General features: G+C 38.7%; 1 protein-coding gene and 1 long non-coding RNA gene across 5 annotated transcripts in view; one reads left to right on the top strand and one right to left on the bottom strand.

Moving 5' to 3' along the window:
* The window catches only part of LOC104953615 (uncharacterized), a 15,365-nt gene extending 9,971 nt beyond the window's left edge, over positions 1 to 5,394 (bottom strand). Inside the window, exons 1-2 of the long non-coding RNA XR_799244.1 lie at positions 5,384 to 5,394; positions 5,238 to 5,245 (exon numbers count right to left, since the gene is read on the bottom strand). This is a non-coding gene — a long non-coding RNA (uncharacterized lncRNA). The remainder of the gene's footprint in view (positions 1 to 5,237; positions 5,246 to 5,383) is intronic.
* Positions 1 to 20,556, top strand: part of LOC104953614 (C3a anaphylatoxin chemotactic receptor-like) — a 22,397-nt gene extending 1,841 nt beyond the window's left edge. The window contains exons 2-4 of one of the 4 annotated variants that reach the window (XM_010780577.1): positions 4,745 to 4,781; positions 18,658 to 18,838; positions 19,086 to 20,556. In XM_010780577.1, coding sequence (XP_010778879.1) covers positions 18,665 to 18,838; positions 19,086 to 19,970 — 1,059 coding nt within the window. In that variant the 5' untranslated portion in view covers positions 4,745 to 4,781; positions 18,658 to 18,664 and the 3' untranslated portion in view covers positions 19,971 to 20,556. Of the gene's footprint in view, positions 1 to 2,074; positions 2,159 to 4,666; positions 4,782 to 18,657; positions 18,839 to 19,085 lie in introns of those variants that run through there. The other 3 variants (XM_010780578.1, XM_010780575.1, XM_010780576.1) reach the window with 3 other exon arrangements.
* The last annotated feature ends 2,543 nt before the right edge of the window (positions 20,557 to 23,099 follow it).

Consider the following 23,099-nt stretch of genomic DNA (forward strand, 5'->3'; position numbering starts at 1 on the left):
GTTAGAAACAAGTGTTTGTATTGCATTATTTCTTATTTTCGTGTGATATTTATGCCATTTCACATCGTTTCGTCTTGGTTGGATACAGTGATGCAAACACAGGTATGGTGAAAAAGAGAGAACTATTCGAAGCAGGAAAAAACAGCGTAATATACCATCTGACAAAGGCCTGTGCTATAATGCTTCAATTAACTGGCTATTCTTTATAATATACTCAGATCAATAGGAGACAGAGATGTTAAGATATAAATCAAGGGTTTTTATTATTATTTACAGCAGGGGTGGGGAACCTTTTTCCTTTCAATTTTTACAACATCCTCCGAGGGCCGTACAAATTATTGAACTCAACCTCTGCTTAAAAAAACTAAAATCTCAGCCAATTCATTTGGCCTTTCTTTCATGCTGTGCAAAGAAAAAGCAACCTCTTAATCCAGATATCTTACCACGACTCGCGCATGCATGCATGTGCACGGTGTGGCATGACCACCAAAACAGAAAGATATGGACACAAGATGTGTTCAAATGTATTTAGTATCCATGTGAACATGATTTAAGTGGGGGGGACCTAACCTCCTCTAGGGGGGTCTGGGGGCATGCTCCCCCGGGATTTTTTTTCTTAAATATTGAAGTTAAAAGCATCAATCTGGTGCACTTTGAGAGCAACATGAGGAGATCTATGGGTACATCTTTCAACACCCATTTGAAACAGAACTGTAAGCAGATTTTTCTTTTGGGATATTTTACAAATCACTCTACTTTTAAACTCTATTCTTGTTATTCTTAAAAACTTTTTTGTTACTGTCATATAGTAGTCTCTAATGTCTCATTAATAATTATAATGATCATATCAAGGTGTGCCTTAACCTCACTGAGCTGAGGTTATTTGAGCCTCTCAGGAGAGAGCTCTCTTCCACCTGGTTGTAGAAAAGCTCTTTAAATTCGTTAGCATAGCTAGCTAACCAGATGCTAATAACAACAGATCGCCACTGTGCTTACAACTAAAGACACAGCCACGCAAACACTGCGGCATGTGTACGGCTCCTTATGGGTACTGGCTGCAATATTTGAAGAGCTGGAGCGGCGTTCCGGTGCTCTCCGTAAGCACTCTAGTCTAGTCCAGAGCCCTAGAGAGAATCTTTGTGACAATTATCTTCATGACAATTGACATGTGCAGAAAATGACCCTATATCTAGTTTTCTTATATATATATATGCATTTATTATTTTCTTGGCCTAACTTTTATCAATTTTTTCTCCAGTTTTCTTTATTTCTTTGTACTCAAGTATTCAAGTACTTTGTACTTAATTTCTATTCGTTTTTGACACAATAATGCCAATGTTGTATTAGGATGATTCACGGGAGGGCTACTTCCCATAAGCTATGCTTCGGCCCTCCCGCTTCTACTCATTTTGTTTATCTTTGTGTGTATGAATTATACTTTTTCTTTTTTGGATGAATTAGTAGAATAAAAATATAAATTCAAAAGAAATTCAAAAAATTTCGTTCAGCGGTTTTATCAGATAAGCACAAGAAATATTTCCAATTCAAACTGATAACCATAACGTAAATAAAACTCCTGTAAGAAAGATAGAATATATTAATATTAAATAGCCTAAAATAGTAATTGACTGAATTGAATTTAAATTCACCGTTCATGTTTTTGAAAAATAAAACATAATCATTAAAGATTTAAAAAGCTGTATTGTTGACAACCATAGCTACAGTTCTTCTTCTTCACTGTGTTTGCTTGAGCATTGCTGCAATTTTTAATGATTTACATCCACCTGTATACTAATGTGAAACCATTGGTGAAAATTGGTCCTAACCTTAAAAAGATGCTCCATAGCGCTACTATTGGTTTAAAACTCCACTATTGTTGCCTGAATCTGTTATTATGTTGAAATCTACCAAATCCTAAAGAAACTTTCTCAATCTCGTTCCACTTTTAGTTTTCTTATCTGTTTCCCCAGGAAGTCAAAGTCATTCTGTTCTTTACATGCTCTCTTCTAAGCTTAAAGGAAGTTCTATAGTTGCTGCACTTTTCTTGTTTCCCCTTTGAGGGCAGCCGTTTCCTTCTGTAATCTACAGAAACACACTTAACTTCTCAACTGGATTGTTTTAGTTTTATTTTGAAGCTCAATTGCATTTGCTCGCATTGGTAAGGATACTTTTAATATATGAAATGTTATCTGCTTGTCCTCAGCCTCATTGAACCAAATATCTGGTTGGCCTTCTCTGCCATCTTTGATTTCTCACAAAATGTTACTGTGGTATCTTGCTATTTATATCAACAACCATTTGATGTCTTCATGTCAGATGTCACTGTGTGTCATATGATCTGTTGCATTCCCAATGTGCGGCAACAGACAGTGTGAACCGACAAATGCTAGGTCATGGATGTTTGATACTTAACTGGTAAACACTTTTATTTCCCCCCAAAACAGTCCATGGAGCCTTCTTAACCTGATGATCTCTAAGTGTTACTTGATTTATTTGTTTTATTCAGCGAGGCTGGCATTTTTTTCATGGATGTGAAAATTGTGGGCATGGTCTTGACAAACTGAGATACAAGCATAAATGTTGCATATTTGTCTTTTAACCTTATAATGAAAGGTTGACTTTGTTTTATCGCTACATGTCTTGCACATAGCAGATAGAGTTTGCCCAGTCTTAAATTTCAATACATTTAAGACTGAGAATAAAATAAATCCTAGCTACACAAAGGGCTTCTTGTCCATATTGACTTTTTAAGTCCAGTTAAAACGTGAGCCAAATACTTTACACTACATTTAAATACAATAAAACATTAACTAGATACAATCTATATATACAAAGCTATAGTCTGATAGTATTCAGACACAAAACTCTGATGTTATGCCATGAGTTGTTGCTGATATTTTTAATTGCCACCCTTGTTTAGATTCAGCAATTATGTAAAAGGTCTCTTAGTTGTCCCTTTTAGCAGTTAATGTGACACGGATAATTTAATTATAGCTGAAAATAAATGCTTGCAAGTTGACTGAAAGATGTTTTTCTTGCACGTCTTCTTCTTGTTTGGAGTTTTTAGCATGAAAGCAAATGAGGAAGTAATCTAAAACAACATTACATTACATTGAGTTTAGCTGACGCTTTTATCCAAAGCGACTTACAATAAGTGTGTTCGACCAACAAAATACAAACTTGAAAAAAACAGAATCATATAAGTACATCAGGTTTCATAGAGCTAAAACATTTCAAGTGCTACTCAACTGGCTTTAGATAAGCCAGTTCTATAAGTGCTTTGTTAATAGTTATAACGCTCAAAGTGGAGTCAATAGAGATGAGTTTTCAGTCTGCGCCGGAAGATGTGCAAGCTATCTGCTGTCCTGATTTCAATGGGGAGCTCATTCCACCATTTTGGAGCCAGGAGAGCAAGCCCAAGTGTTTTTGCTGATGGGAACTTGGGTCCCCCTCGCAGTGCGGGTGCAGCGAGCTGTTTGGCTGATGCAGAGCGGAGTGCACGTGCTGGGGTGTACGGTTTAACCATGTCCTGAATGTAGGAAGGGCCAGATCCATTCACAGCATGGTACGCAAGTACCATTGTTTTGAAGTGGATTCTAGCAGTTACTGGAAGCCAGTGAAGGGAGCGGAGGAGCGGGGTGGTGTGGGAGAATTTTGGAAGGTTGAAGACCAGACGAGCCGCTGCATTCTGGATGACCTGCAGATGCGGATGGGCAGCATACAGGTAGACCAGCCCAGGAGGGAGTTGCAGTAGTCTAGGCGTGAGATGACCGAGGAGTTTCTGGACTCAACCTGCGCTTCGCTTTCTGGGTCAGCTGGGGACGTATTCTCCTGATGTTGTAAAGAGTGTGTATCTGCCAGCAGCGGTCTGTAGCAGCGATGTTGCGCTGAAAGGACCAGTTTGTTATCTAGGGTCACACCCTAGATTCCTTGCAGTCTGAGTCGGTGGAACACGAACACAGGTGCCATGTTGATTGTTAGTCAAGAGTGGGACAATTCTGTTTTTCCGGACAGGAAAAGCAGTTCAGTCCTTGTCAAGGTTGAGCTTTTATTACATGTATTTAGCCTGACAGCTTTTATCCAAAGCGACTTACAATAAGTTGCGTCGACACAAAGTACACAACTTGAAGAAAACAAGACAATATAAGTAATGATCAGGTTTCATAGAGCTAAAACATTTCAAGTACTCAACTGCTTAGATATAAGCCAGTCCTTTATTAGTAATATAAGTGCTTTGTTAATAGTTCATCGCGCGAAGTGGATCGAAAGGAGAATGAGTTTCAGTCTGCGCAGGATAGATGGTAAGCGTTCCTGCTGTCCTGATGTCAATGGGGAGCTCATCACCATTTTGGACCAGATAGCAAACCCACGTGTTTTGCTGATGGGAACTTGGGTCCCCTTGCAAGTTGCGGGTGCAGCGAGCCTGTTGTGCTGGAATGGCGAGCGGCAGTGCACCTGTGCTGGGTGTACGGTTTAATCATGTCCTGGATGTAGGAGGGTAAGATCCATTCGCAGCATGGGTACGCAAGTACCATTGTCTNAGCCATTATAGATCATATGGCCATCTGAGTGTGTGTGGTACTGTTTGTGGTTTGTTTTTCACTGTGTAATACAGTTAATTATTCAAAATGTTAGAGTTCCTTATTTGTATACTGAAACTTGCACTTCTGTTCAAAAATAAATAACAACAACAAACCTGAAATTATGCATTTGGGACTTTTTTTTACTTTTTCTTGTTGTACAGTACCAAACCCGTACCGAACTGTGACCCCCAAACCGAGGTACGTACCAAACCGTGAATTCTGTGAACCTTTATACCCCTACCGTGTCGTGTTGAGCTGTTTGGCAAAGTGTATCTGGAGATAAGAAAATCTCATTTGGTCATCCTCTCAGAGAATGATTTGACACATACACATATATTTTTTCTTCTTTTAACCATAGCAGTGGAGTGGTGTAGATGTTGTAATGTTTCATCAGATTAGTTCCCACCACGGTTACATATGATGGGCTGGACTGATGCAATTGGAGGTTTGTGGTTGTTTGAGACGGAGGATTGACTCTTGCTGCTTTTAATTAGCATCAGTGGGCTTATAAGGGTTTGTCTTCTGTGGTATTTTGTTGTTCTTCCTCTGAATGTTCCCAAAGCACTGGTTTACAACCTTTTTCTGAGTTGACACAATTCTGTATCATTTGAAATTATCAAATTTCTACATTTCAACAATAGTTCCAACACTAACCACAGTGACTCAGTCTAGTTCATTGAAACTTTCACTTCTGCTTATTGTTGTTGATAGGGTAAAATGCCTTAACACGGCTAAACCAACAAATGGTTGCTTAGCCCCAATCCCCATCTCCACAATCACAAACTTAAGGACTTTGAGACTCAGGACTGTCAAATTGTCAATTGCACAGGGGATTTGATGCAAGCTTTTCTTTTTGTAAATCCGCAGATCTGCAGACTTTCCTGAGGGACCTTAGTTCTTAGTGATTATGTATAAACAGTGGATGTCCTATTTTTTATTTACTTATCAAAACACTACTCAATGTTCTTATCAGTGTTCAATTAGCTGAAATTAAGAAACAGAATAAAACAGACTTCAGCATAAAAGCTAATTCTGAAGAACGATTCACCTAATTTCATATTCAAGAGAAAAAAATTGAGGCAAGTACAATTGCTCTGTATTAAATATTTTCACCCACATTGATTAGTGTTTAAAGTTATTTCAGGTTGTAGATACATTGGGATCAGTCTGAACAACTCTTCCCTTTGCGGTACCGGGAGACAGAACCAAACCTATAATCTGACCGGATGCCACTTATGGCGCATTTCCACTGCAGGGCCTCGCTCGGCTTAGTACGGTATGGCTAGGCCTCGTTTTTTCCTCGACAACATTGAGAAAAAAATGATTACAGCTGGTATATTCAATACCTTAGAAAGACTTTTGATACTGTGAACCATACTGCTACACAAATTAGAACATTATGGGGTCAAGCAAAAATAACGGGTTAAGAGTTATCTGATAAATAGGCTACAATATGTGGATATAGATGAGGTGAAATCAAACAAGCTTCCTATAACATGTGGAGTCCCCTCAAGGATCAATTTTAGGTCCAAAACCGTTTCTGATTTATATTACTGACATTATCAACACCTTGGACCTATTACATTACATTGCATTTAGCTGATGCTTTTATCCAAAGCGACTTACAATAAGTGTGTTCGAGCAACAAGATACAAACTTGAAGAAAACAGAATCATATAAGTAATCAGGTTTCATAGAGCTAAAACCAGTGATGCAAACACAGGTATGTTGAAAAAAGAGAGAACTATTCGAAGCAGGAAAAAAGCAGCGTAATATACCATCTGACAAAGGCCTGTGCTATAATCAATTAACTGGCTATTCTTTATAATATACTCAGATCAATAGGAGACAGAGATGTTAAGTTATAAATCAAGGGTTTTTATTCTATTGATCTGAGTATATTATAAAGAATAGCCAGTTAATTGATTATAGCACAGGCCTTTGTNGTGTGCCTTGGCAGTCTCAGGATTAAGAGGTTGCTGTTTCTTTGCACAGCATGAAAGAAAGGCCAAATGAATTGGCTGTGATTTTAGTATTTTTAAGCAGAGGTTGAGTTCAATCATTTGTACGGCCCTCGGAGGATGTTGTAAACATTGAAAGGAAAAAGGTTCCCCACCCCTGCTGTAAATAATAATAAAAACCCTTGATTTATCTCTGTCTCCTATTGATCTGAGTATATTATAAAGAATAGCCAGTTAATTGAAGCATTATAGCACAGGCCTTTGTCAGATGCTATATTACGGTGTTTTTTTTCTGCTTCGAATAATTCTCTCATTTTTCACCATACCTGTGTTTGCATCCCTGATCATAAAACGGCCTCTAGGTTAACTTGTTTTCTACATGTTAACACTGGACTATCAGGGATGCAAACACAGGTATGGTGAAAAATGAGAGAATTATTCGAAGNTAATTTTTTTTATAATTTTTTTTTTTTAATTATTATTAATAATAACTTTGCATAGACATTTTCAGGGGCGGACTAGCCATCTGTATAATTTCCCTGCAACGAGGCTCCCCCTTTGAAAATCCACTAGCGCAGTGTTTCTCAAACCACCCCTTAATGTTGCTCTCAAAGTGCACCAGATTGATGCTTTTAACTTCAATATTTAAAAACAAATCTTCCCGGGGGAGCATGCTCCCGGACCCCCCTAGAGGAGGTTAGGCCCCTCCCCTGACTTAAATCATGTCCACATGGATAGAATACTAAATACATTTGCACACATCTTGTGTCCATATCTTCCTGTTGTGGTGGTCATGCCACACCGTGCACGTGCATGCATGCGCTAGTCATGGTAAGATATCTGGATTTAGAGGTTGCTTTTTCTTTGCACAGAATGAAAGAAAGGAGAAATGAATGGGCTGTGATTTTAGTTTTTTTAAGCAGGGATTGAGTTCAATAACTTGTACGGCCCTCGGAGGATGTTGTAAAAATTGAAAGGAAAAAGGTTCCCCACCCCTGCTGTAAATAATAATAAAAATCCTTGATTTATCTCTGTCTCNTGAGAGCAACATTAAGGGGTGGTTTGAGAAACACTGCGCTAGTGGATTTTCAAAGGGGGAGCCTCGTTGCAGGGAAATTATACAGATGGCTAGTCCGCCCCTGAAAATGTCTATGCAAACGTTATTATTAATAATAATAATTAAAAAAAATAAATAATAATTTTTAATACATTTAGTATACACTCCTTTAAGACGAGACATATACCACGTGAAGACACGTTAAGCTCGTGTTGTGTTCAAGGAACCTGTCCTTGGCCAGTAAAAACAGGCACTCGCTTGTTTAATTATTTTGCCGTCTAGATTTCTTCACGAATTACACAAGTCACCCAAATCACCTTTAAAAAAGAGGGAGGCGCCGAAAAGCGACCAATTTGCATCACTATATGATAACGTTTTGGTATAATTGGCAATTTTTATTTCACTCAAGGTTCAAGGCTTTTATTTGGAATACGTACATAGCTAAAGAGCAGTTATGACGATGAAAATCTTAGGACACAGGCTTCTCCAACAGAGCAACACAATCAAACAGAAAAATAGTGAAAGTAAATACAATAAGAAAAAATGTGGAATAGTGCAATAAGAGTCTATATGCAAGTGATTGAATATAATATATTAGATAAATAATCTCTAAATTGCAGCCAGATTAATGTTGTGGATGTTGTTTCAAAGTTCAGTTGTTTAACAGTCTGATGGCCTGTGGGATGAAGCTGTCCCTGAGTCTGGTGGTTTTAGTCTGGATGCTGCAGTACCGCCTGCCAGACGGCAGCAGACTGAACAGTTTGTGGCTGGGTTGATGGGGGTCTTTTGTAATCCTGAGGGCTTTCTTCCTGAGGCGCTGGGAGTAGAGGTCCTCCATGGATGGCAGCTCCGTCAGGACGGAGCTGCCATCCATGGAGGACCTCTACTCCCAGCGCCTCAGGAAGAAAGCCCTCAGGATTACAAAAGACCCCCATCAACCCAGCCACAAACTGTTCANGAGATAGAGAGTGTGTGTGTGTGTGTGTGTGTGTGTGTGTGTGTGTGTGTGTGTGTGTGTGTGTGTGTGTGTGTGTGTGTGTGTGTGTGTGTGTGTGTGTGTGTGTGTGGTCTCATGTAAACTATATCTGTAGCCTGGGACCTGCGTAGGCAACGTGGCCCACCTAAGGTAAAGGGATGTCATTCTACCAACAGCGATTATTGCACTGCATGGCCACCCAAACCAGCAGACCAATGCAAACGGCTCCATATGTCCAAAGTGCCAAATCACGAATGGCGCATTTTTGTTTTGTGTTTATGTGAGCATGCGTGCCTGGGCGTGCGTTTGTGTGTGCAATTGTTTCCATGTTGTATGTGTGCGTGCGTGCCTGTGTAACATAACGGTTATTTTTGTGTCAGAAGGAAATTTATTGAAAGATTTGTATAACAGTACATTAAAATTCTGATTTATGTGGCAAATAAAGAGAAATTATTTTTAAACACTTAAACTGAAAGTATACGTCTATTTATATGTTCAATATCAGGGATGACATTCGAAAGATCAAAGCTGTAGTCCCTTCCCTGTTGTTTAAGACTCGCGAAACTAAAGATGCAAAGCCATGTTGAGCTACGTATATATATTAACGTAAAGTAACAAAAACATTGATTGTGCAGAAAAAAATACTTCTAATTTTATTATTTTTCAAATAACGTTATTAGATCAGTAGTAAGCAGCATTTTAATGTTGTGGTTGGTTGAGATGGAGCAGGTTTTACATAGCCTACTGCTGGATAGTTTAACATACTAGAATACAATGATTAATAGAATCGCATTTGCCCATTATAGGTTTTTGAAGTTTGAATGAGCAAGAAAAAGAAAGAAGAGTTTTCCTGTTAGATGCTTTCCGTGTCTAAAACAAAATGCTATCAAAATGTGCTGGGGTCTCCTTTTTTCAATCTTTGAAAAATATATTGAAATATACAACCATTGCAGATATGTACTCATTCACATAATGTTACAGAAAAAGACATAATTAAATATCACAAGTGCAATAACTTGTATTTAATTATAAATAGGACTCTCAAAGACCCAATTTCATGGTGGGTCATTTTTGATTATTTTTCTTTGGACATTTAGAAATGTTCTTTGTCTTCCTACAATATTATATCCAATACCTCTTATTCCTCCACTTGTATGTTGAAGATTCTGCTGCTGTAACACTTGAATTGAGTGGACACAAAACATTTGTATTGGTTATCCTTTTTTATCAGCAATAAAGGGAAAACAAAGATTAAAATGAAATAAATAAATAATGTAAAATATATAGAAAAAGTAGAATTGGTTTGAAAAAACTTAACAAATAGGAATTAGACACAATAGGAATACAATAGGAGTACAATAGGAATTAGACATCAATTTGACAATTTTTAAGAGTTCAACATACTGTTTGACATTTGTATTACCTTATTTTATAAATGTGGGATTATTTATATGTCCTATAATTCACCTCAAATCCCAGTGAAATCGTGGGGGATGTTGTGGGTGGGGGGTCCTGCCCTGACCCCCCACATGTGACCGTACGGTACCAGGGAACTGTAGTAGGAGGCGGAGCTACTTTACTGTAGCAGGTTAACGCCGCTCCGTTCAACACACAAGCAAAGAAAACACAGTATGGCGTGAGAAAGCGGTCTTTCTCACTTTATTCTCCGGGTGGGAAACACAACACCGAAGACAACAGAGCCAACCAACCTAGGTGAGTGTAATTGAAGTTGTCGCTTTACTTTTGTCACGCTTTCCTAATAGTGTGCAGACCTGTTAAGAGCTAACTACTGCGTGCTAACATTAGCCTGTTAGCTAGCTTAGTGTTTTGATGTTGCTTCCTAGTGACAGTAGTGCAATACGGGAGGTCACTCTGCTTGTAACATCCCTGTCAAAACACGTCCATTACCAGTGGTGTAAAGTAACGAAGTACATTTACTCAAGTAGGCTACTGTTACTTTACTTGAGTTGTTCAATGTTTTGCTACTTTGTACTTCTACCCCACTACAATTCAGAGGCAAACATTTTACTTTTACTCCATTACATGTATTTAATATCTGTAGTTGCAGATTTGGATTAATGATGTGAAATATAACCAACACTAAAATAAGACTTTAGTTACACCTGGAGTAACACATACAAGCTACCTAGCTGCACCTTTACAAGCTTTGGTAACACTGTCATGCATACATAATTATAATAAAAAAATATAATATATTATTCTGAAATGTGCAAATCTGCATAATAAGTAATTTTACTTTTCGTACTTTACATTTAGTTTGATACTCATACTTTTGTACTTTTACTTGAGTAACATTTTTGAATGCAGGACTTTTTCTTGTAACAGAGTAATCCTACACTTGGGTACTTCCATTGTTTACTTAAATACAAGATCTGAGTACATTTGTCCATTACAGACCACAAAAAAAGTAGAAATGAACTCTCCAAATAGAATCACAATTGAGGCCACACGTGTGATATATTTGTGTTGTCCAGATGTTTATTTGTTTTGACAAAATACATGCTTTCAGAGTAGCCGATGCACCATACCTAATGTAAATTGTTTTACATTTCAGTTGCAGCTGCAGGCAGGAATCAAGCAGCTAATACCCACAGTATGTTTGTCCCCACCATGTTAAACAGTGTCCTGGCTGGCTGTTTGTTAGACCTTAGGTTACCCTCCAGCAGCTCCTGTGACCAGAGATCAGTTTCAAGCAGAAGGTTTTTACTCTGATAAATGGATAACCTCTCAGACCCCCCTCATTTTTGGCCATACTGCTGCCAAAAAGACCCGTTTCAGACTTTGTTTTTTCAGTTTGACTCCGTAAACCTGTTTTTTGGAGCAGCTCTTGGCATGTAGCAGGGAACTGAATCCTCAGCAGTTTCATACCCACATGACAAGCCATGAGAAGCTGACTGGTTAAATTTAGAGATCATATCCTGTGTGACTCCCAAGTGCATGTTTGTGTGTCTTCAGGACAGCTGACAAGACGTTTTATGACATTTTCTGATTATATCAAATGGTATGTGTTTTTACATAAATAGCGAACTTATACATGACCTGAAACCAGATCTGGGCATTTTTGTATATTGTGCAAAGTGAAACTAGAATAGATTTCATCAAGGATTTGATTTGCCCTGAATCTTGTTGTTTCCTGCTTGATAGTAATGTGACAGATATTCCTAGGTTTATTTTAATGTGAGTGGTAGGGCTGGAACAACAGGAAATGCTCTTTCTGATTGTTAGAAGTGTTCCTTATTTAAAATGATTTATGCTGTGCATTCTTCTAACTAACTGTATGCTAAAAACACTTAACCATTCTCTAAAGTGTATCATTTGTGAATTAATCCATACATTGATTGACAGAAAACAGAACAAGACCATTTAGATTTATTTGAATAAAGATAAAGATTAATCTATAAAAAACACAATTATTAGTTGTTACTCCCCGTCTATATCTCACATCTGGATGCATATAACATTAGGCTTATAGTTTATAATTGTGACATATGTATTTGCTTAATAGCCCAATATGAAGGTTAATAGATTTATTTTTGCAAACTATATTGGATCATTACATTATTGTACAAAACTGCATTGTTTCAGGACAAGTTTAACAATTTGGCTCTGATTTTTTAGCAATTGAGTAAGTGATGAAGGGGATAATTGTTTAGTGACAGCTGTTCCTGTTATTTTCAACCAATTGTTACTTTATAGCAGAACTTGTTGAATGAAATTGCACAAATTAAGCCGCCATCCTAATTGTTGCTCTCCTTTTGTCTGTTTAAATGGATGCTGAGCCAGTGCATGTAATGAATGGAAATGGTCGTCTGTCTATTGTGTCGGGAAGAGATGGGCGTAGGCCAGCCCCCTCATCTAATATTCAGCCTGTAGTGAGGGGGGGGATGCTGAGCGTGAGCAAGGCAGTGCCCTGTTGATAGTGTGTGCGAGTAAGCAAGGGATAAAGATTGGTGTTGAATAGCCAAATAAATATAAGCTTCACCCTACACCAAGGTAAGAGGTTTTTATTTTCTCTTGTTTTGTGGATTTATAGAGACCTTTTTTAGCTGCTTTCATCTTTTTTTTCAGAACAGCTTTTAGTGTATTTATTGGTGTTTTGTCTCTGCTGGTTTTTACTGGGTATGTGTTTTTTTTAAAGGTTGTGTGCAAGCTCCAATTGCTCAACAGATAGCAAGCGAAATGTCACCTGATTGGTTCTTGTGTGGTGTTATCATCCACCCATTGTGCTGAGAGACAAGGGGCTGTGGAGGGTGTGTCAACAGGCTCATTTTCCCTTCATTGTAAACAAAGGATTTTTTCCATTATTTTTGACACAATCTAATTCATAATACATTTTGCAGTTGATCCTTAATTGAATAAACAAGTCCATATCTTAGAAAAAAGAAAGAATATGATGTTAATCATTGATTGGCAGCTCTGGGTTTGACTAAATTGACTGTTTTGGGCCTTTGTACTGTGAGCCCAGCAGGCATGTGACATTTAAGCGTTTATTGACCTGAGGCTGCTTGCTTGAGATTATGTGGAAATATTGAGCAGCGTGTTTGCTAGTCTTTATGTGAAACCCATTGCCAAGGCAACTTGCAAGCAATAAAAGCAGCCGATTAATTATGCTTTGCTGTGGCAGGGCGTGAGTCTGACCGTGATGGAAGAGCCCAACATGATGAATCATTCATGAGTTTTTCATCGATTGGCTGAATCCCTACTACGGATAAAACAGCCATGTTTGAGTGGGTTTTGGAGTCAGGTGAAGTGATATGTAAAATCTGAGAGGCTTTAATATTTAACAGTATGTTAGAGGAGAGGAGCTCTTGTAAGTGCCCAATAGTTACAGACATGTCATGTGTGAGTAGGAATGGAATGATATAAACTAAATAATTGCAATTCATAATAATACAAATGTTCTTAATTAATTAAAAAGTACTGTAATCACCTTATTTTTTGGGGTTAAGAAACAATTTAATGGCAGCATCACAGATGGAAACATCTTGTTTTTAGTGAGAAACAACAATCTTGAATAAGGTAATCATAAGGCAAAAAATAAAATGGGAAGGTTGTGTGAGTTTTTTAAATCAAGCTTTATTTTTAATTACTCTATTGATGGAAAACTAAACTCAAGTCACTATTGTTAGGATATTTATGAATGTCAATCCACCATGTTGTGTTTTTATTTTGTATTATCTCAGTCTGCATTAAAGACTTATATTTCCCTAGGCCCACGTGAGTGCTACCATTAAACTCCAGTGTAAAAAGGTTAACAATGACTCATGAGAGGAACATTCTCATCTACTTAATGGGTTTCAAATTATTTTTAAGAACGGTGGAGCCTCATTATAGATAATCCTTTCAAACCCATCTGTCTGCATTGATTTTGGCCGATTCAGAAAACTTGCTTAACTACATCTTAATGCCATTTCCCATCAGTGCCAAGCATTTTCAGTCAAATAATATGCACCTATTCAAGAACTTAACAAAGCAAAGCAGTACCTTTCTCCTTTAGTGCACATACGTTTCACAAAGTCCAATCTAAGGCATTGGAGGAGGGTAGCAGTGAGGTTAGTCTTGATATAATTGGAGAACACAGTCCAGTGCACCAATTGTCCTCGTCATCAAAGGATCAAAGTTAAGAGACTATTGTTTTTCTTCAGTGGCATTTGACTTAGTGGACTTTCTTGCCTTCATTAAACTAAGTAGACAGATTATGTTTTCAGCATGAGCAGGCAGACTGAACTAAACTCAATTGACCTAAGGTAGCGCTTGTATAATGAGCAGGCTCAGTCCAATGTTCTATTATAACCACACTTTTACATTCTGGTTGAAACAGGGCACATATACACTGTCCCAAATGTCAAAGAGTCACTACATGTGTACACTATGTGCCTTTTTTGAAGCCTGGTACAGATTCTTGTACAGCAAAATTAGTCTTTCTGCATTCCTTTTTTAAAAGTTAAAAATAAATACACAAATGTATGTAAAGACAATGCATATGCAAATAAAAGCAAGTGCACACAAGCATTCAAGCAACACTGGTGATACTTAATTCAATGTACATCTATATCTATGCAGCACCATTTCCATGTTTATTTCTCTTCCAGTAAGACTTAAAAGATTATTTTAATATATTATAGACCTCTTTTCTGATTGCATGTTGTGAATGTTGATAGCAAAAAGATGCCCTCAGCCTCTGTTTTGTATTTGCATGACTGAGTTTGCGTGTGAGCGGGGTTTGTACTTGTTTATTGCCTAGCATCACTTCAAAGAAACACCACTCCCTCTTCCTGGCTGTAGCCTCTCTGCTCCTCTCCTGGTAGTGCTGTACATTCAGCACTGCTGGCCAGAAAGATACCATTAGTGTCTGTATTCTTCTGTGAATGCTAATCTGCTTTCCTCTCTCTCTGCAGTGGTGTCTAGGGGGGTTAGCAGTCAGCCATGGATACCTCCACCTCCCTGAAGATGACCTCTCTGGCTGTTCAGAGTCTGTTCAGCTACGTGGAGGAGGAGAACCTCGCAGCCATCAAAGCACATTTGGACAAGTTCAAAGATGTGGACAGCAGGAGTGATGTAAGTCAGCATTTCATAACAATGCTCTCGCATGCTTCATTTATCTATTTTGGGAGCAGTATGGAGTAACAAGAGGCTCTTTGAGATCATGTAACAAGTGTTTTGTAGGAGAAGACATATTAAAGCTTTAAATAAACACTGCAAAGCCATTTGCAAAGAGAATACACAGTACTTGATATTGTGTTCTGCTTATGGAGGTTTAACATTTTCCTTTTTAATTAGTGATGTAAGAGATGTCTGTTGAGCAATGTTAAAAAAACCATTTCATTTAATTGTGTAAAGGGATGAACAAAACATATATATATAATGGGTCTAATTAATACACCTGATGTAATGTAGAAAGTTGAGATGGGTATGTGGAAAGCCAAACCTTGATATACATTTTTTTCAATGAACCCCTATTGTCCAAAAACTATGAAAAAGCACCATCAGCCCCACTGTTGTACACACTGACTGTTCCTCCATTTCCATGACTATGGGCAGTCGACACATACAGTTTAGGGCTCAACGCTAACTTTTAAAAGTGGTTGCCAGGCTGGCAACCAGGCATCAGCTTTTGGTTGCCAAAACTGAAAATACGGTTGCCATTTTTAGTCACCTTATATTTTAAATAATTAAGATACTATACAGTTATACATCAACTTAATAATGAACATGTGACACAAAAGAATGTTCAAATGCTTTACAATAATAAGTAATTAACACAATTATTTGAAACTTAAGTGGTAGGAAACTTGTCCACCCTCAATTGCTGGTATACAAAACACCAGTAGTGCAGCTGTTGTTCTGTTCTTAACAGATCACTAGTTTCTTGGCCATCCGTTGTCTGTCGGTCGAACGCACTTATTGTAAGTCGCTTTGGATAAAAGCGTCAGCTAAATGCAATGTAATGTAATGTAATGAAGTCTTGGATTGGCCAGACTAATACATTTATAATATTAAATAAATGAAAACCATTCAAATTTAAGAATTAGATATTATTTTTTACTGCTGTAAATTACCTTTTAATATGTCTAACTATATTTAAAATACCTTTTTATAGAAATGATTATATTTTTATGCCAATATTTTCTTATGGTAAAGTGTTGTTTTATTTTGGTAGTAATAAGATCGGGACTATTATTTTGAAGGAACTTTTACCGGAAGTGAATACACAACGGAGCAGACTTTACACATATCCTCTTAGCTTTTCGTTCGGGTTCCCCTTACGCTTTATCAGTTGAATCACTTTGAACATTAGTTTGAGATGTTGACGGGTTAGCCGAACTTTTTACCCCACAGTCAAACAACTTAATTTGCTTCGCCATTTTTGTAAAACAAACACACGGCGCACCGAGCACGCGAGTAAATGTGCATCGCTTTCTGGCTCCGTAATCACACCAATGCACGTGCAACTTAAGTATCAGGTTCCGACTGGTCACAACAATAATTAAATATCAGTCTTAATTAAACAAATAATTAACATTTATCTCTTTTGAGGTGCACATTTTGCTGTTTGCTGTCTTTATTTCTCTATGTTAAAACTGGTTGCCACTGATGGCAACCAAAGGCCAAGAAGTGGTTGATTTTTTCTGAATGATTGCCAATGGCAACCGTTACTGTCGAGCCCTGGGATATAAGAAGTAGATGTGTCTACAACCAGGGTGGAGGAGAGCTGTCGACTGAAAAGGAGTAACTACAAAATACAAAATGAAATCCGGATAATACAATGAGAGGAAAAGTACAAGTAACTACAATGTAGTGAACGAAAAATACCGATGGATTTTTGTCCCTTCACTTAAAAATATGACTCCTTTGACACGGAACCTTATAAATATAATATAAAAAGTTATAGCGGGTGGGGATCACCCACCGAAATCTGAAAAAGAAACAGAAAACCTTGACGACACTCTTTTTTACTGATAGTCTCTACATGCAATAGAAACTATTATAAAGCAGAGGAGTAAAAAGCAGTTTCTTTCATTTCTGTCTAAAACCGTATCAAAAATAAATCATTCGATGTAAAAGGAGCAGTGAAAAGCCAGTTGCTATAACGTACTACTAAAACAATGTCCAATAACAAAATGACGGTTAGCCACGGCAGAGCAGTAACAGAGCAAAGCAGTACTTTTTTTCCAGCAACTGCTTGGTATAAAGCAGTATCAAAATCAGTTGCTTTAATTGTGATAAACTCTGGGGTGACTCTACTGAACCTGATTTCAAATTTGATAGATCTAGAGTCTCAAAAAAAAAGGGAAATGGACTGCTTCGGAGAGNAATCTTTCCTTGGTTTCCTGTCTGTGTGTGTGTTCCCTCCTACCTGTTCCCTCCTACCTGTTTACTTGATTGTTTTCACCTGGTGCCCCTGTGTTTTCTCCTCCCTCCTCACCTGTCTCTTGCTTCGTTGATTAGTCTTGTGTCTTTTTAAATTCTGTTTCTGCTACCTGTCATTGTTGGTTTCTCGTTTGTCTGAGACTGTGTTCTCAGGGTAGTGTTCTGTTTTTTGTCACCTACACCTAGCAATAAAGGTATTTTTCTCTGTTCAACCTGCATTTGGGTCCTGCCTGTTTCACTAACCCTAACATAAACATTTTTATTTTCCTTTTTTAATTGGGTAACTATTATCCTATTTGTGCATACAATCTAGCTTATGGCGTATTTCCACTACAGGGCCTTGCACGGCTTAGTACGGTATAGTTAGGCCTTGGTAGGCCAGGCTCACTTTATGCTGCGTTTCCATTACAGTTTAGGAACTGGGACAGTAACTATAGTAACGCAGTGTAGGCGGAGCCGTGACGTCATCTTCAATTCGAAACACAAAACCAACATCAGCCGTTAGCTGTTAGCCCTCAGAGCTCACAGCTCCTCATATCTGTTCAGAAACAAGACAAAAGTTAAGTACAAATCACAGACTGTCTATCTCATGGTGAATACAGTTGCTGGTTTATTTATGTCTGCAGGCCGTTCTTGTGAGTGCGGACAGTCGGAGCATATACCACGTTAACTTAGCCAATCTCCATTCAGAAAACCCGCATTTTAAAAGGTTTTTCACCTGCTGTCTGTCTGCAGACTTATCAAAGCATTAATTCATAGTTTTTACTAATCGGTATCAGTATGTTGTTACTTCGGCATCATTTTGAAACGTGTATTACAATTAAATCACGGTAAAATATGTTCATTTTGTTGTAGTTGCCAGCAATTCTCTCACTAGTTTAGCATACTCAGCCCGGTTGTTGGCCCGGAACGAACCTCGATTTTGGAGTGCCAGAAAAACTAGCCGGAACTACGCCTAGTGGAAACACAACCAAAAACGGGCACGGCACGGCTTAAACCGCGCTCCGCACTGTAGTGGAAATGCGCCACTAGTGTATTGTAATACCAGAGTGTACTGCATGATACAGCCCAGCTGTGCTGTGATAGGCTAGTACACATTGGTGTCATAGGTTTTTGTGCATGTAAATGGTCCACAAGTTCCCTCCAGAGTTTCTAATATTTTGACTGTGTTGTATTCTCTTTTTCCAGCCACACAATGTCTCTCAATGCCTCCTTTCCACTCCTTAAGCCTTCCAAGAATGACCAGGCATCAATTAAGGACGCTGAAGCCATCATGAAAAACGTCTCCATGGTCCTCTACGCTCTGACTGTCCTCCTTGGCATCCCAGGGAACTCCATGGTGATCTGGGTGGTTAGATTCAAGCTCAAGGTGGATTCAAAGAGTATTACGAGTTACAAATGTATAAAAATGAAATATTTTCCTGAAGCTGATTGTCCTATTCTTGTTGTGTCTGCTAAGGATCAGCTCAGTGCAAACAAGAATTACAAACTAACTTTTAACATGTCTATCTACCTTTGAGTATGAGCATAATACAAAGCAATATCCAAGCAGTTCATCTGTTTTCCTCTTTATTGACTTTTATTATTGCTTTGCTTCTGTTTTTCCTCCTCCTCAGCTAAATGTAACCAACGTTTGGCTGTTGAATCTGGCGATAGCGGACTTGATCTTCTGCATCACGCGAATCTTCTCCCTCACCAAGAACCTCTTCTTCGACCACTGGCCATTCGGCACCTTCATCTGCAAGTTCAACGGCTTCTTCAAATACGCCAACATGTTCTGCTCCGTCTTCTTGTTGGCTGTGATCAGTCTGGACCGAGCCCTCTGCGTCTGGCATCCCGTCCTCACCAAGCGGCGTCGCACCATACGGGCCGCCAAGGTGGTGGCTTTCTGCATCTGGTGCTCAGCGATTATCTTTAGCACTCCATACTTTGTCCACCGCAAAGTCTACCTGGGGAAGAACAACCTGAGCAAGTGCTCTATGGAGGTGAAGGAGGGGAACACCATTGCTAAACCAATTATCTACTCAATCCGCTTCCTCTGTGGCTTCATGATACCTTTCCTGGTCATCCTTATCTGTTACATCCTTACCGCAATTGGTATCCGTCGAACCCGCCTCAAAGGGAAGTCCCGCCCCCTGCGCATATTGGCATCATTAGTTGCTGCCTTCTTCCTCTGCTGGGCGCCATACCACTGCCTCCTGCTGGTGAAGATGGTGGACAGTAAGAACGTGGTGGTGAAAATCTGGCACCCTGTGGCGAAGGGCGTCGGCTACTTTAACAGCTGTGTGAACCCACTGATGTACTTCTGCATTGGGTTGGGAGTGAGGGGGCAGTTCAGGCAGAGTCTGGCGGGGGTGTACAGGAGAGCTCTGGCGGACTATGGGGAGGGACAGGTGACCCAATCCCACGACCAATCTCTGGATGACAGCAGCGGGTCAAAGCACAGTACTGCCATAGTGGCAGGAAGCAGTCTCATAACAGTGGAGGTAGCTAGAGTTTGAGTCTCTCCCAAAGTTTCCTGTATTACTGGTGGTTTTTATTATTAAGTCACACTGGAATTACAGTTGGAGTGTCGTTAGCAGTCTGTGATTTAGATCAAATCTCTCACATATGTTTAGATCAGCTAACTAATTCATAATTGGATCGATACAATTATGATAACCTCCCCTCTAGAGTTAACACAAATGACACATATTGATTATGACAGAACATAGCAGAAACAAAAAGAAGGTCATTTGTTACGTTTTTATGTCTTTTATAAGAGATTCTACTGAAATATTCTGTACCGTAAGGGAAGTCATTAACACCAGCATCCCCGGTTGTCATATATGCTGTGTGGCTATATTTTTTTAACAGGGCATTATTTTTGAAAATATCCACCAAGAAAGTCTAATCTACTGTTTATTGTATGTTCATATGTATAGAAGTATTCATAGTACTTGTTCTTGCAGACCATGAAAGTTGAATTAAGTGCCACGGCGATATATTAGAAGGTAAAAAGGTTGGTTATAGTAAAAGGAGTAGTATAACATTTTTAACTGACTTTCTCTGTATTTGTATCAGTGACGTGCGGTGAGGTTCATGGCTGGTGAGGCACTGACTCTTTCAGAGTCAGATTTACAAATATTATATTTTGACCTTAATCGAAATATTCGGCTATTTTCAAAAGCTTTTTTAGTCTGATGCTTCGATTCATTTTAAACAGACAAAAGGATACCCAACATCTAAATATTGGATTGTTCTTTCTTAGTAAGATCCTATTTTCATTACAATTGTGGTCTTACCTTGACTTGAAGATGAAGTCCATGCTATCCTTCTGGGGCCGTATTCACAAAGGATCTTAGGGCTAAAAGTAGCTCCTAACTGGCGAATTTAGGAGAAACTCCTAAGCATNATTTTCATTACAATTGTGGTCTTACCTTGACTTGAAGATGAAGTCCATGCTATCCTTCTGGACAACAATCTCTATTACTTTTTTGTAAAAGTCCTCCTTATCTTCCTGTCATTTGAAAAGTCTAGCTTGTTGTTCGTGTCTACCGTCTCTATGTAGAATAACAGTAGCAACAAGAACCTGTGGGCTCATGTGCGCCCCCTTCAGTGCGGCAGAGGTAATGGCTGCCTCCCCTGGTGCTTTTTTCATTGCCGTTGTATGATGAGACCAGCGAGCCTAAATATCATATATACGTGAAAAAAGTTATTTAGAGACTATGGATGGCGAGGACAAATGTAATAAAGGGATCTACAAACAATACATTGATGACATACAGTGAGATGGTAACAGGCATGCGCTTAGTGCCCGCGCTCCAGCCAGTTTCTGTGGGGGTGACGCATTCTGAGGTGAGGCAGAGCTCATCTGTGCCTCACCTCACCCCACAGTAACTGGCTTGAGCGCGCTCACAAAATAAGTGCCCGCGTTAAATTAGTGCCCGCGCTCCAGCAAGTTACTATGGGTTTACGAGAGGCAGAGCTCGTCCCTGCCTCACTTCTCATCGCTACCCGTAGTTGTAGCGGAGCTCGGCAAATTTGCTGATTTTGACTTTAAAAAGCGATTGGAATCATACATAAAGCACATTTACAACACAGATCAGTGGAGACATTTTATTATTACTATTTAGTTTTTCTTTAGTTGTTTTTCCGTTACATTGGAGTATGACAGGGGAGTCTCTGCCTCTGACCGCACGTCGCTGATTTGTATATTGGTCAAAGCAATCCTATGTCTAAACTGAAGACCTCATGATGAAGGGAATCATTGGATCGATGTTGATGTACTGAGATCGGATTCACAATTTCCTGTAAACTGTGTTGTGATGTTTGTTATTTGAGTCACAGATGAAAAGTGGAACTGTGGTATGTCTGGAGGAATAGGAAAGACGAGAGGGGGAAGTGAGACTATTCAAAGGAAAGCCAGTTATAAATTGACACTGTCCTTTAGTGAGGGGTAACACCGAAGGAAAGATGAAATGAAACTGTACATTAAATCCACTTGAAAAACTAGAAGAGCTAGAGTGCAGATCTCTGCCATGTGTGTCTGACAACAGGGCAGGTTTCCAGGTTAACTTTTCCAACACCAGCCCAAAACTGTCCCACAAGAGCACGGAAATATATTTTTTTAATTTGAGGAGAAACCCTTCCAAACCAAAAATGTGGTTTCTCTAATTTGTAATCCACCAACCAACCACCAAACCAAGTGGCTTGTGTTCTTTCAAAGCAGGCCACTTAATGAGCTGGTTTCTTACAGTAAAACACAGCTAAAAAACGACAGAATATGTCGTCAGTTCAGAAGTTCCGTTAGCTGTTAGCTGTTGCTATTAGCACACACACCATAGAGTAAAGACAGCACCAGTCATGATGGTTTTAAACAGACAATAAAATACGTTTTTCAAAACATTTGAATCATCACAACCACGAGAAGTCCTTTAACATACAGTGATGAATAAGTATAACACATATTAGTCTTATTGGTCCAGTAATATGGGAGATTGGTCATGGAAAAGGAGGAAATGTAAAGCTAGGAGCGAAAGCAAGATGCCTTTGTGTCATTTGGTTTATATGCATATTTTGTGTTCTACCATCAGAAACGCTCAAAAGGATTTCATGAGTGTAATTGTATTCTCTGTGGGCAGATAATTTGTTTCTGTTATGGGACACATGCATATGGAAAATAATAAAGTCAAACCTTGACCAACACCACAAACATCAGTCCTTAGCAACAGGCTCATAAAACACAGCAGTACCAGCTCTTCAGATTACTTTCACCTCACTAAGATACACATATATGCAATGACGCTGTTTGTCTTTAAAGGTTTTATGGTACTTCTGTTCTGCTGAGTACTGTAGCAGCAGTATTATGATGAATTTCTGAAGCTCAAAGTGTTAGACATTGATTTAAAGTTCACAGCATAGAGGAATAATCAGCTTATTTCACACTTTTTTGTTGCACATTTCTTTTAAACATCTGTATCATATAATCATAATGTATTACTTTGTAAATACTACTGTAACATGCAAATATCAAGTGCTTTCACATATTTTTATTGTGCAAAGGTGTCAAGAAAGAGGCAAAAAGCTGCAACGTTACACGTGATGGTGGTCCAAGATAATTTAAAGATTTTTGTAGAGTTTTACTTTTG

The sequence above is a fragment of the Notothenia coriiceps genome, unplaced genomic scaffold (assembly GCF_000735185.1).
Source record: "Notothenia coriiceps isolate Sejong01 unplaced genomic scaffold, NC01 NC01_scaffold00022019, whole genome shotgun sequence".
NCBI classification, from domain to species: Eukaryota; Metazoa; Chordata; class Actinopteri; order Perciformes; family Nototheniidae; genus Notothenia; species Notothenia coriiceps.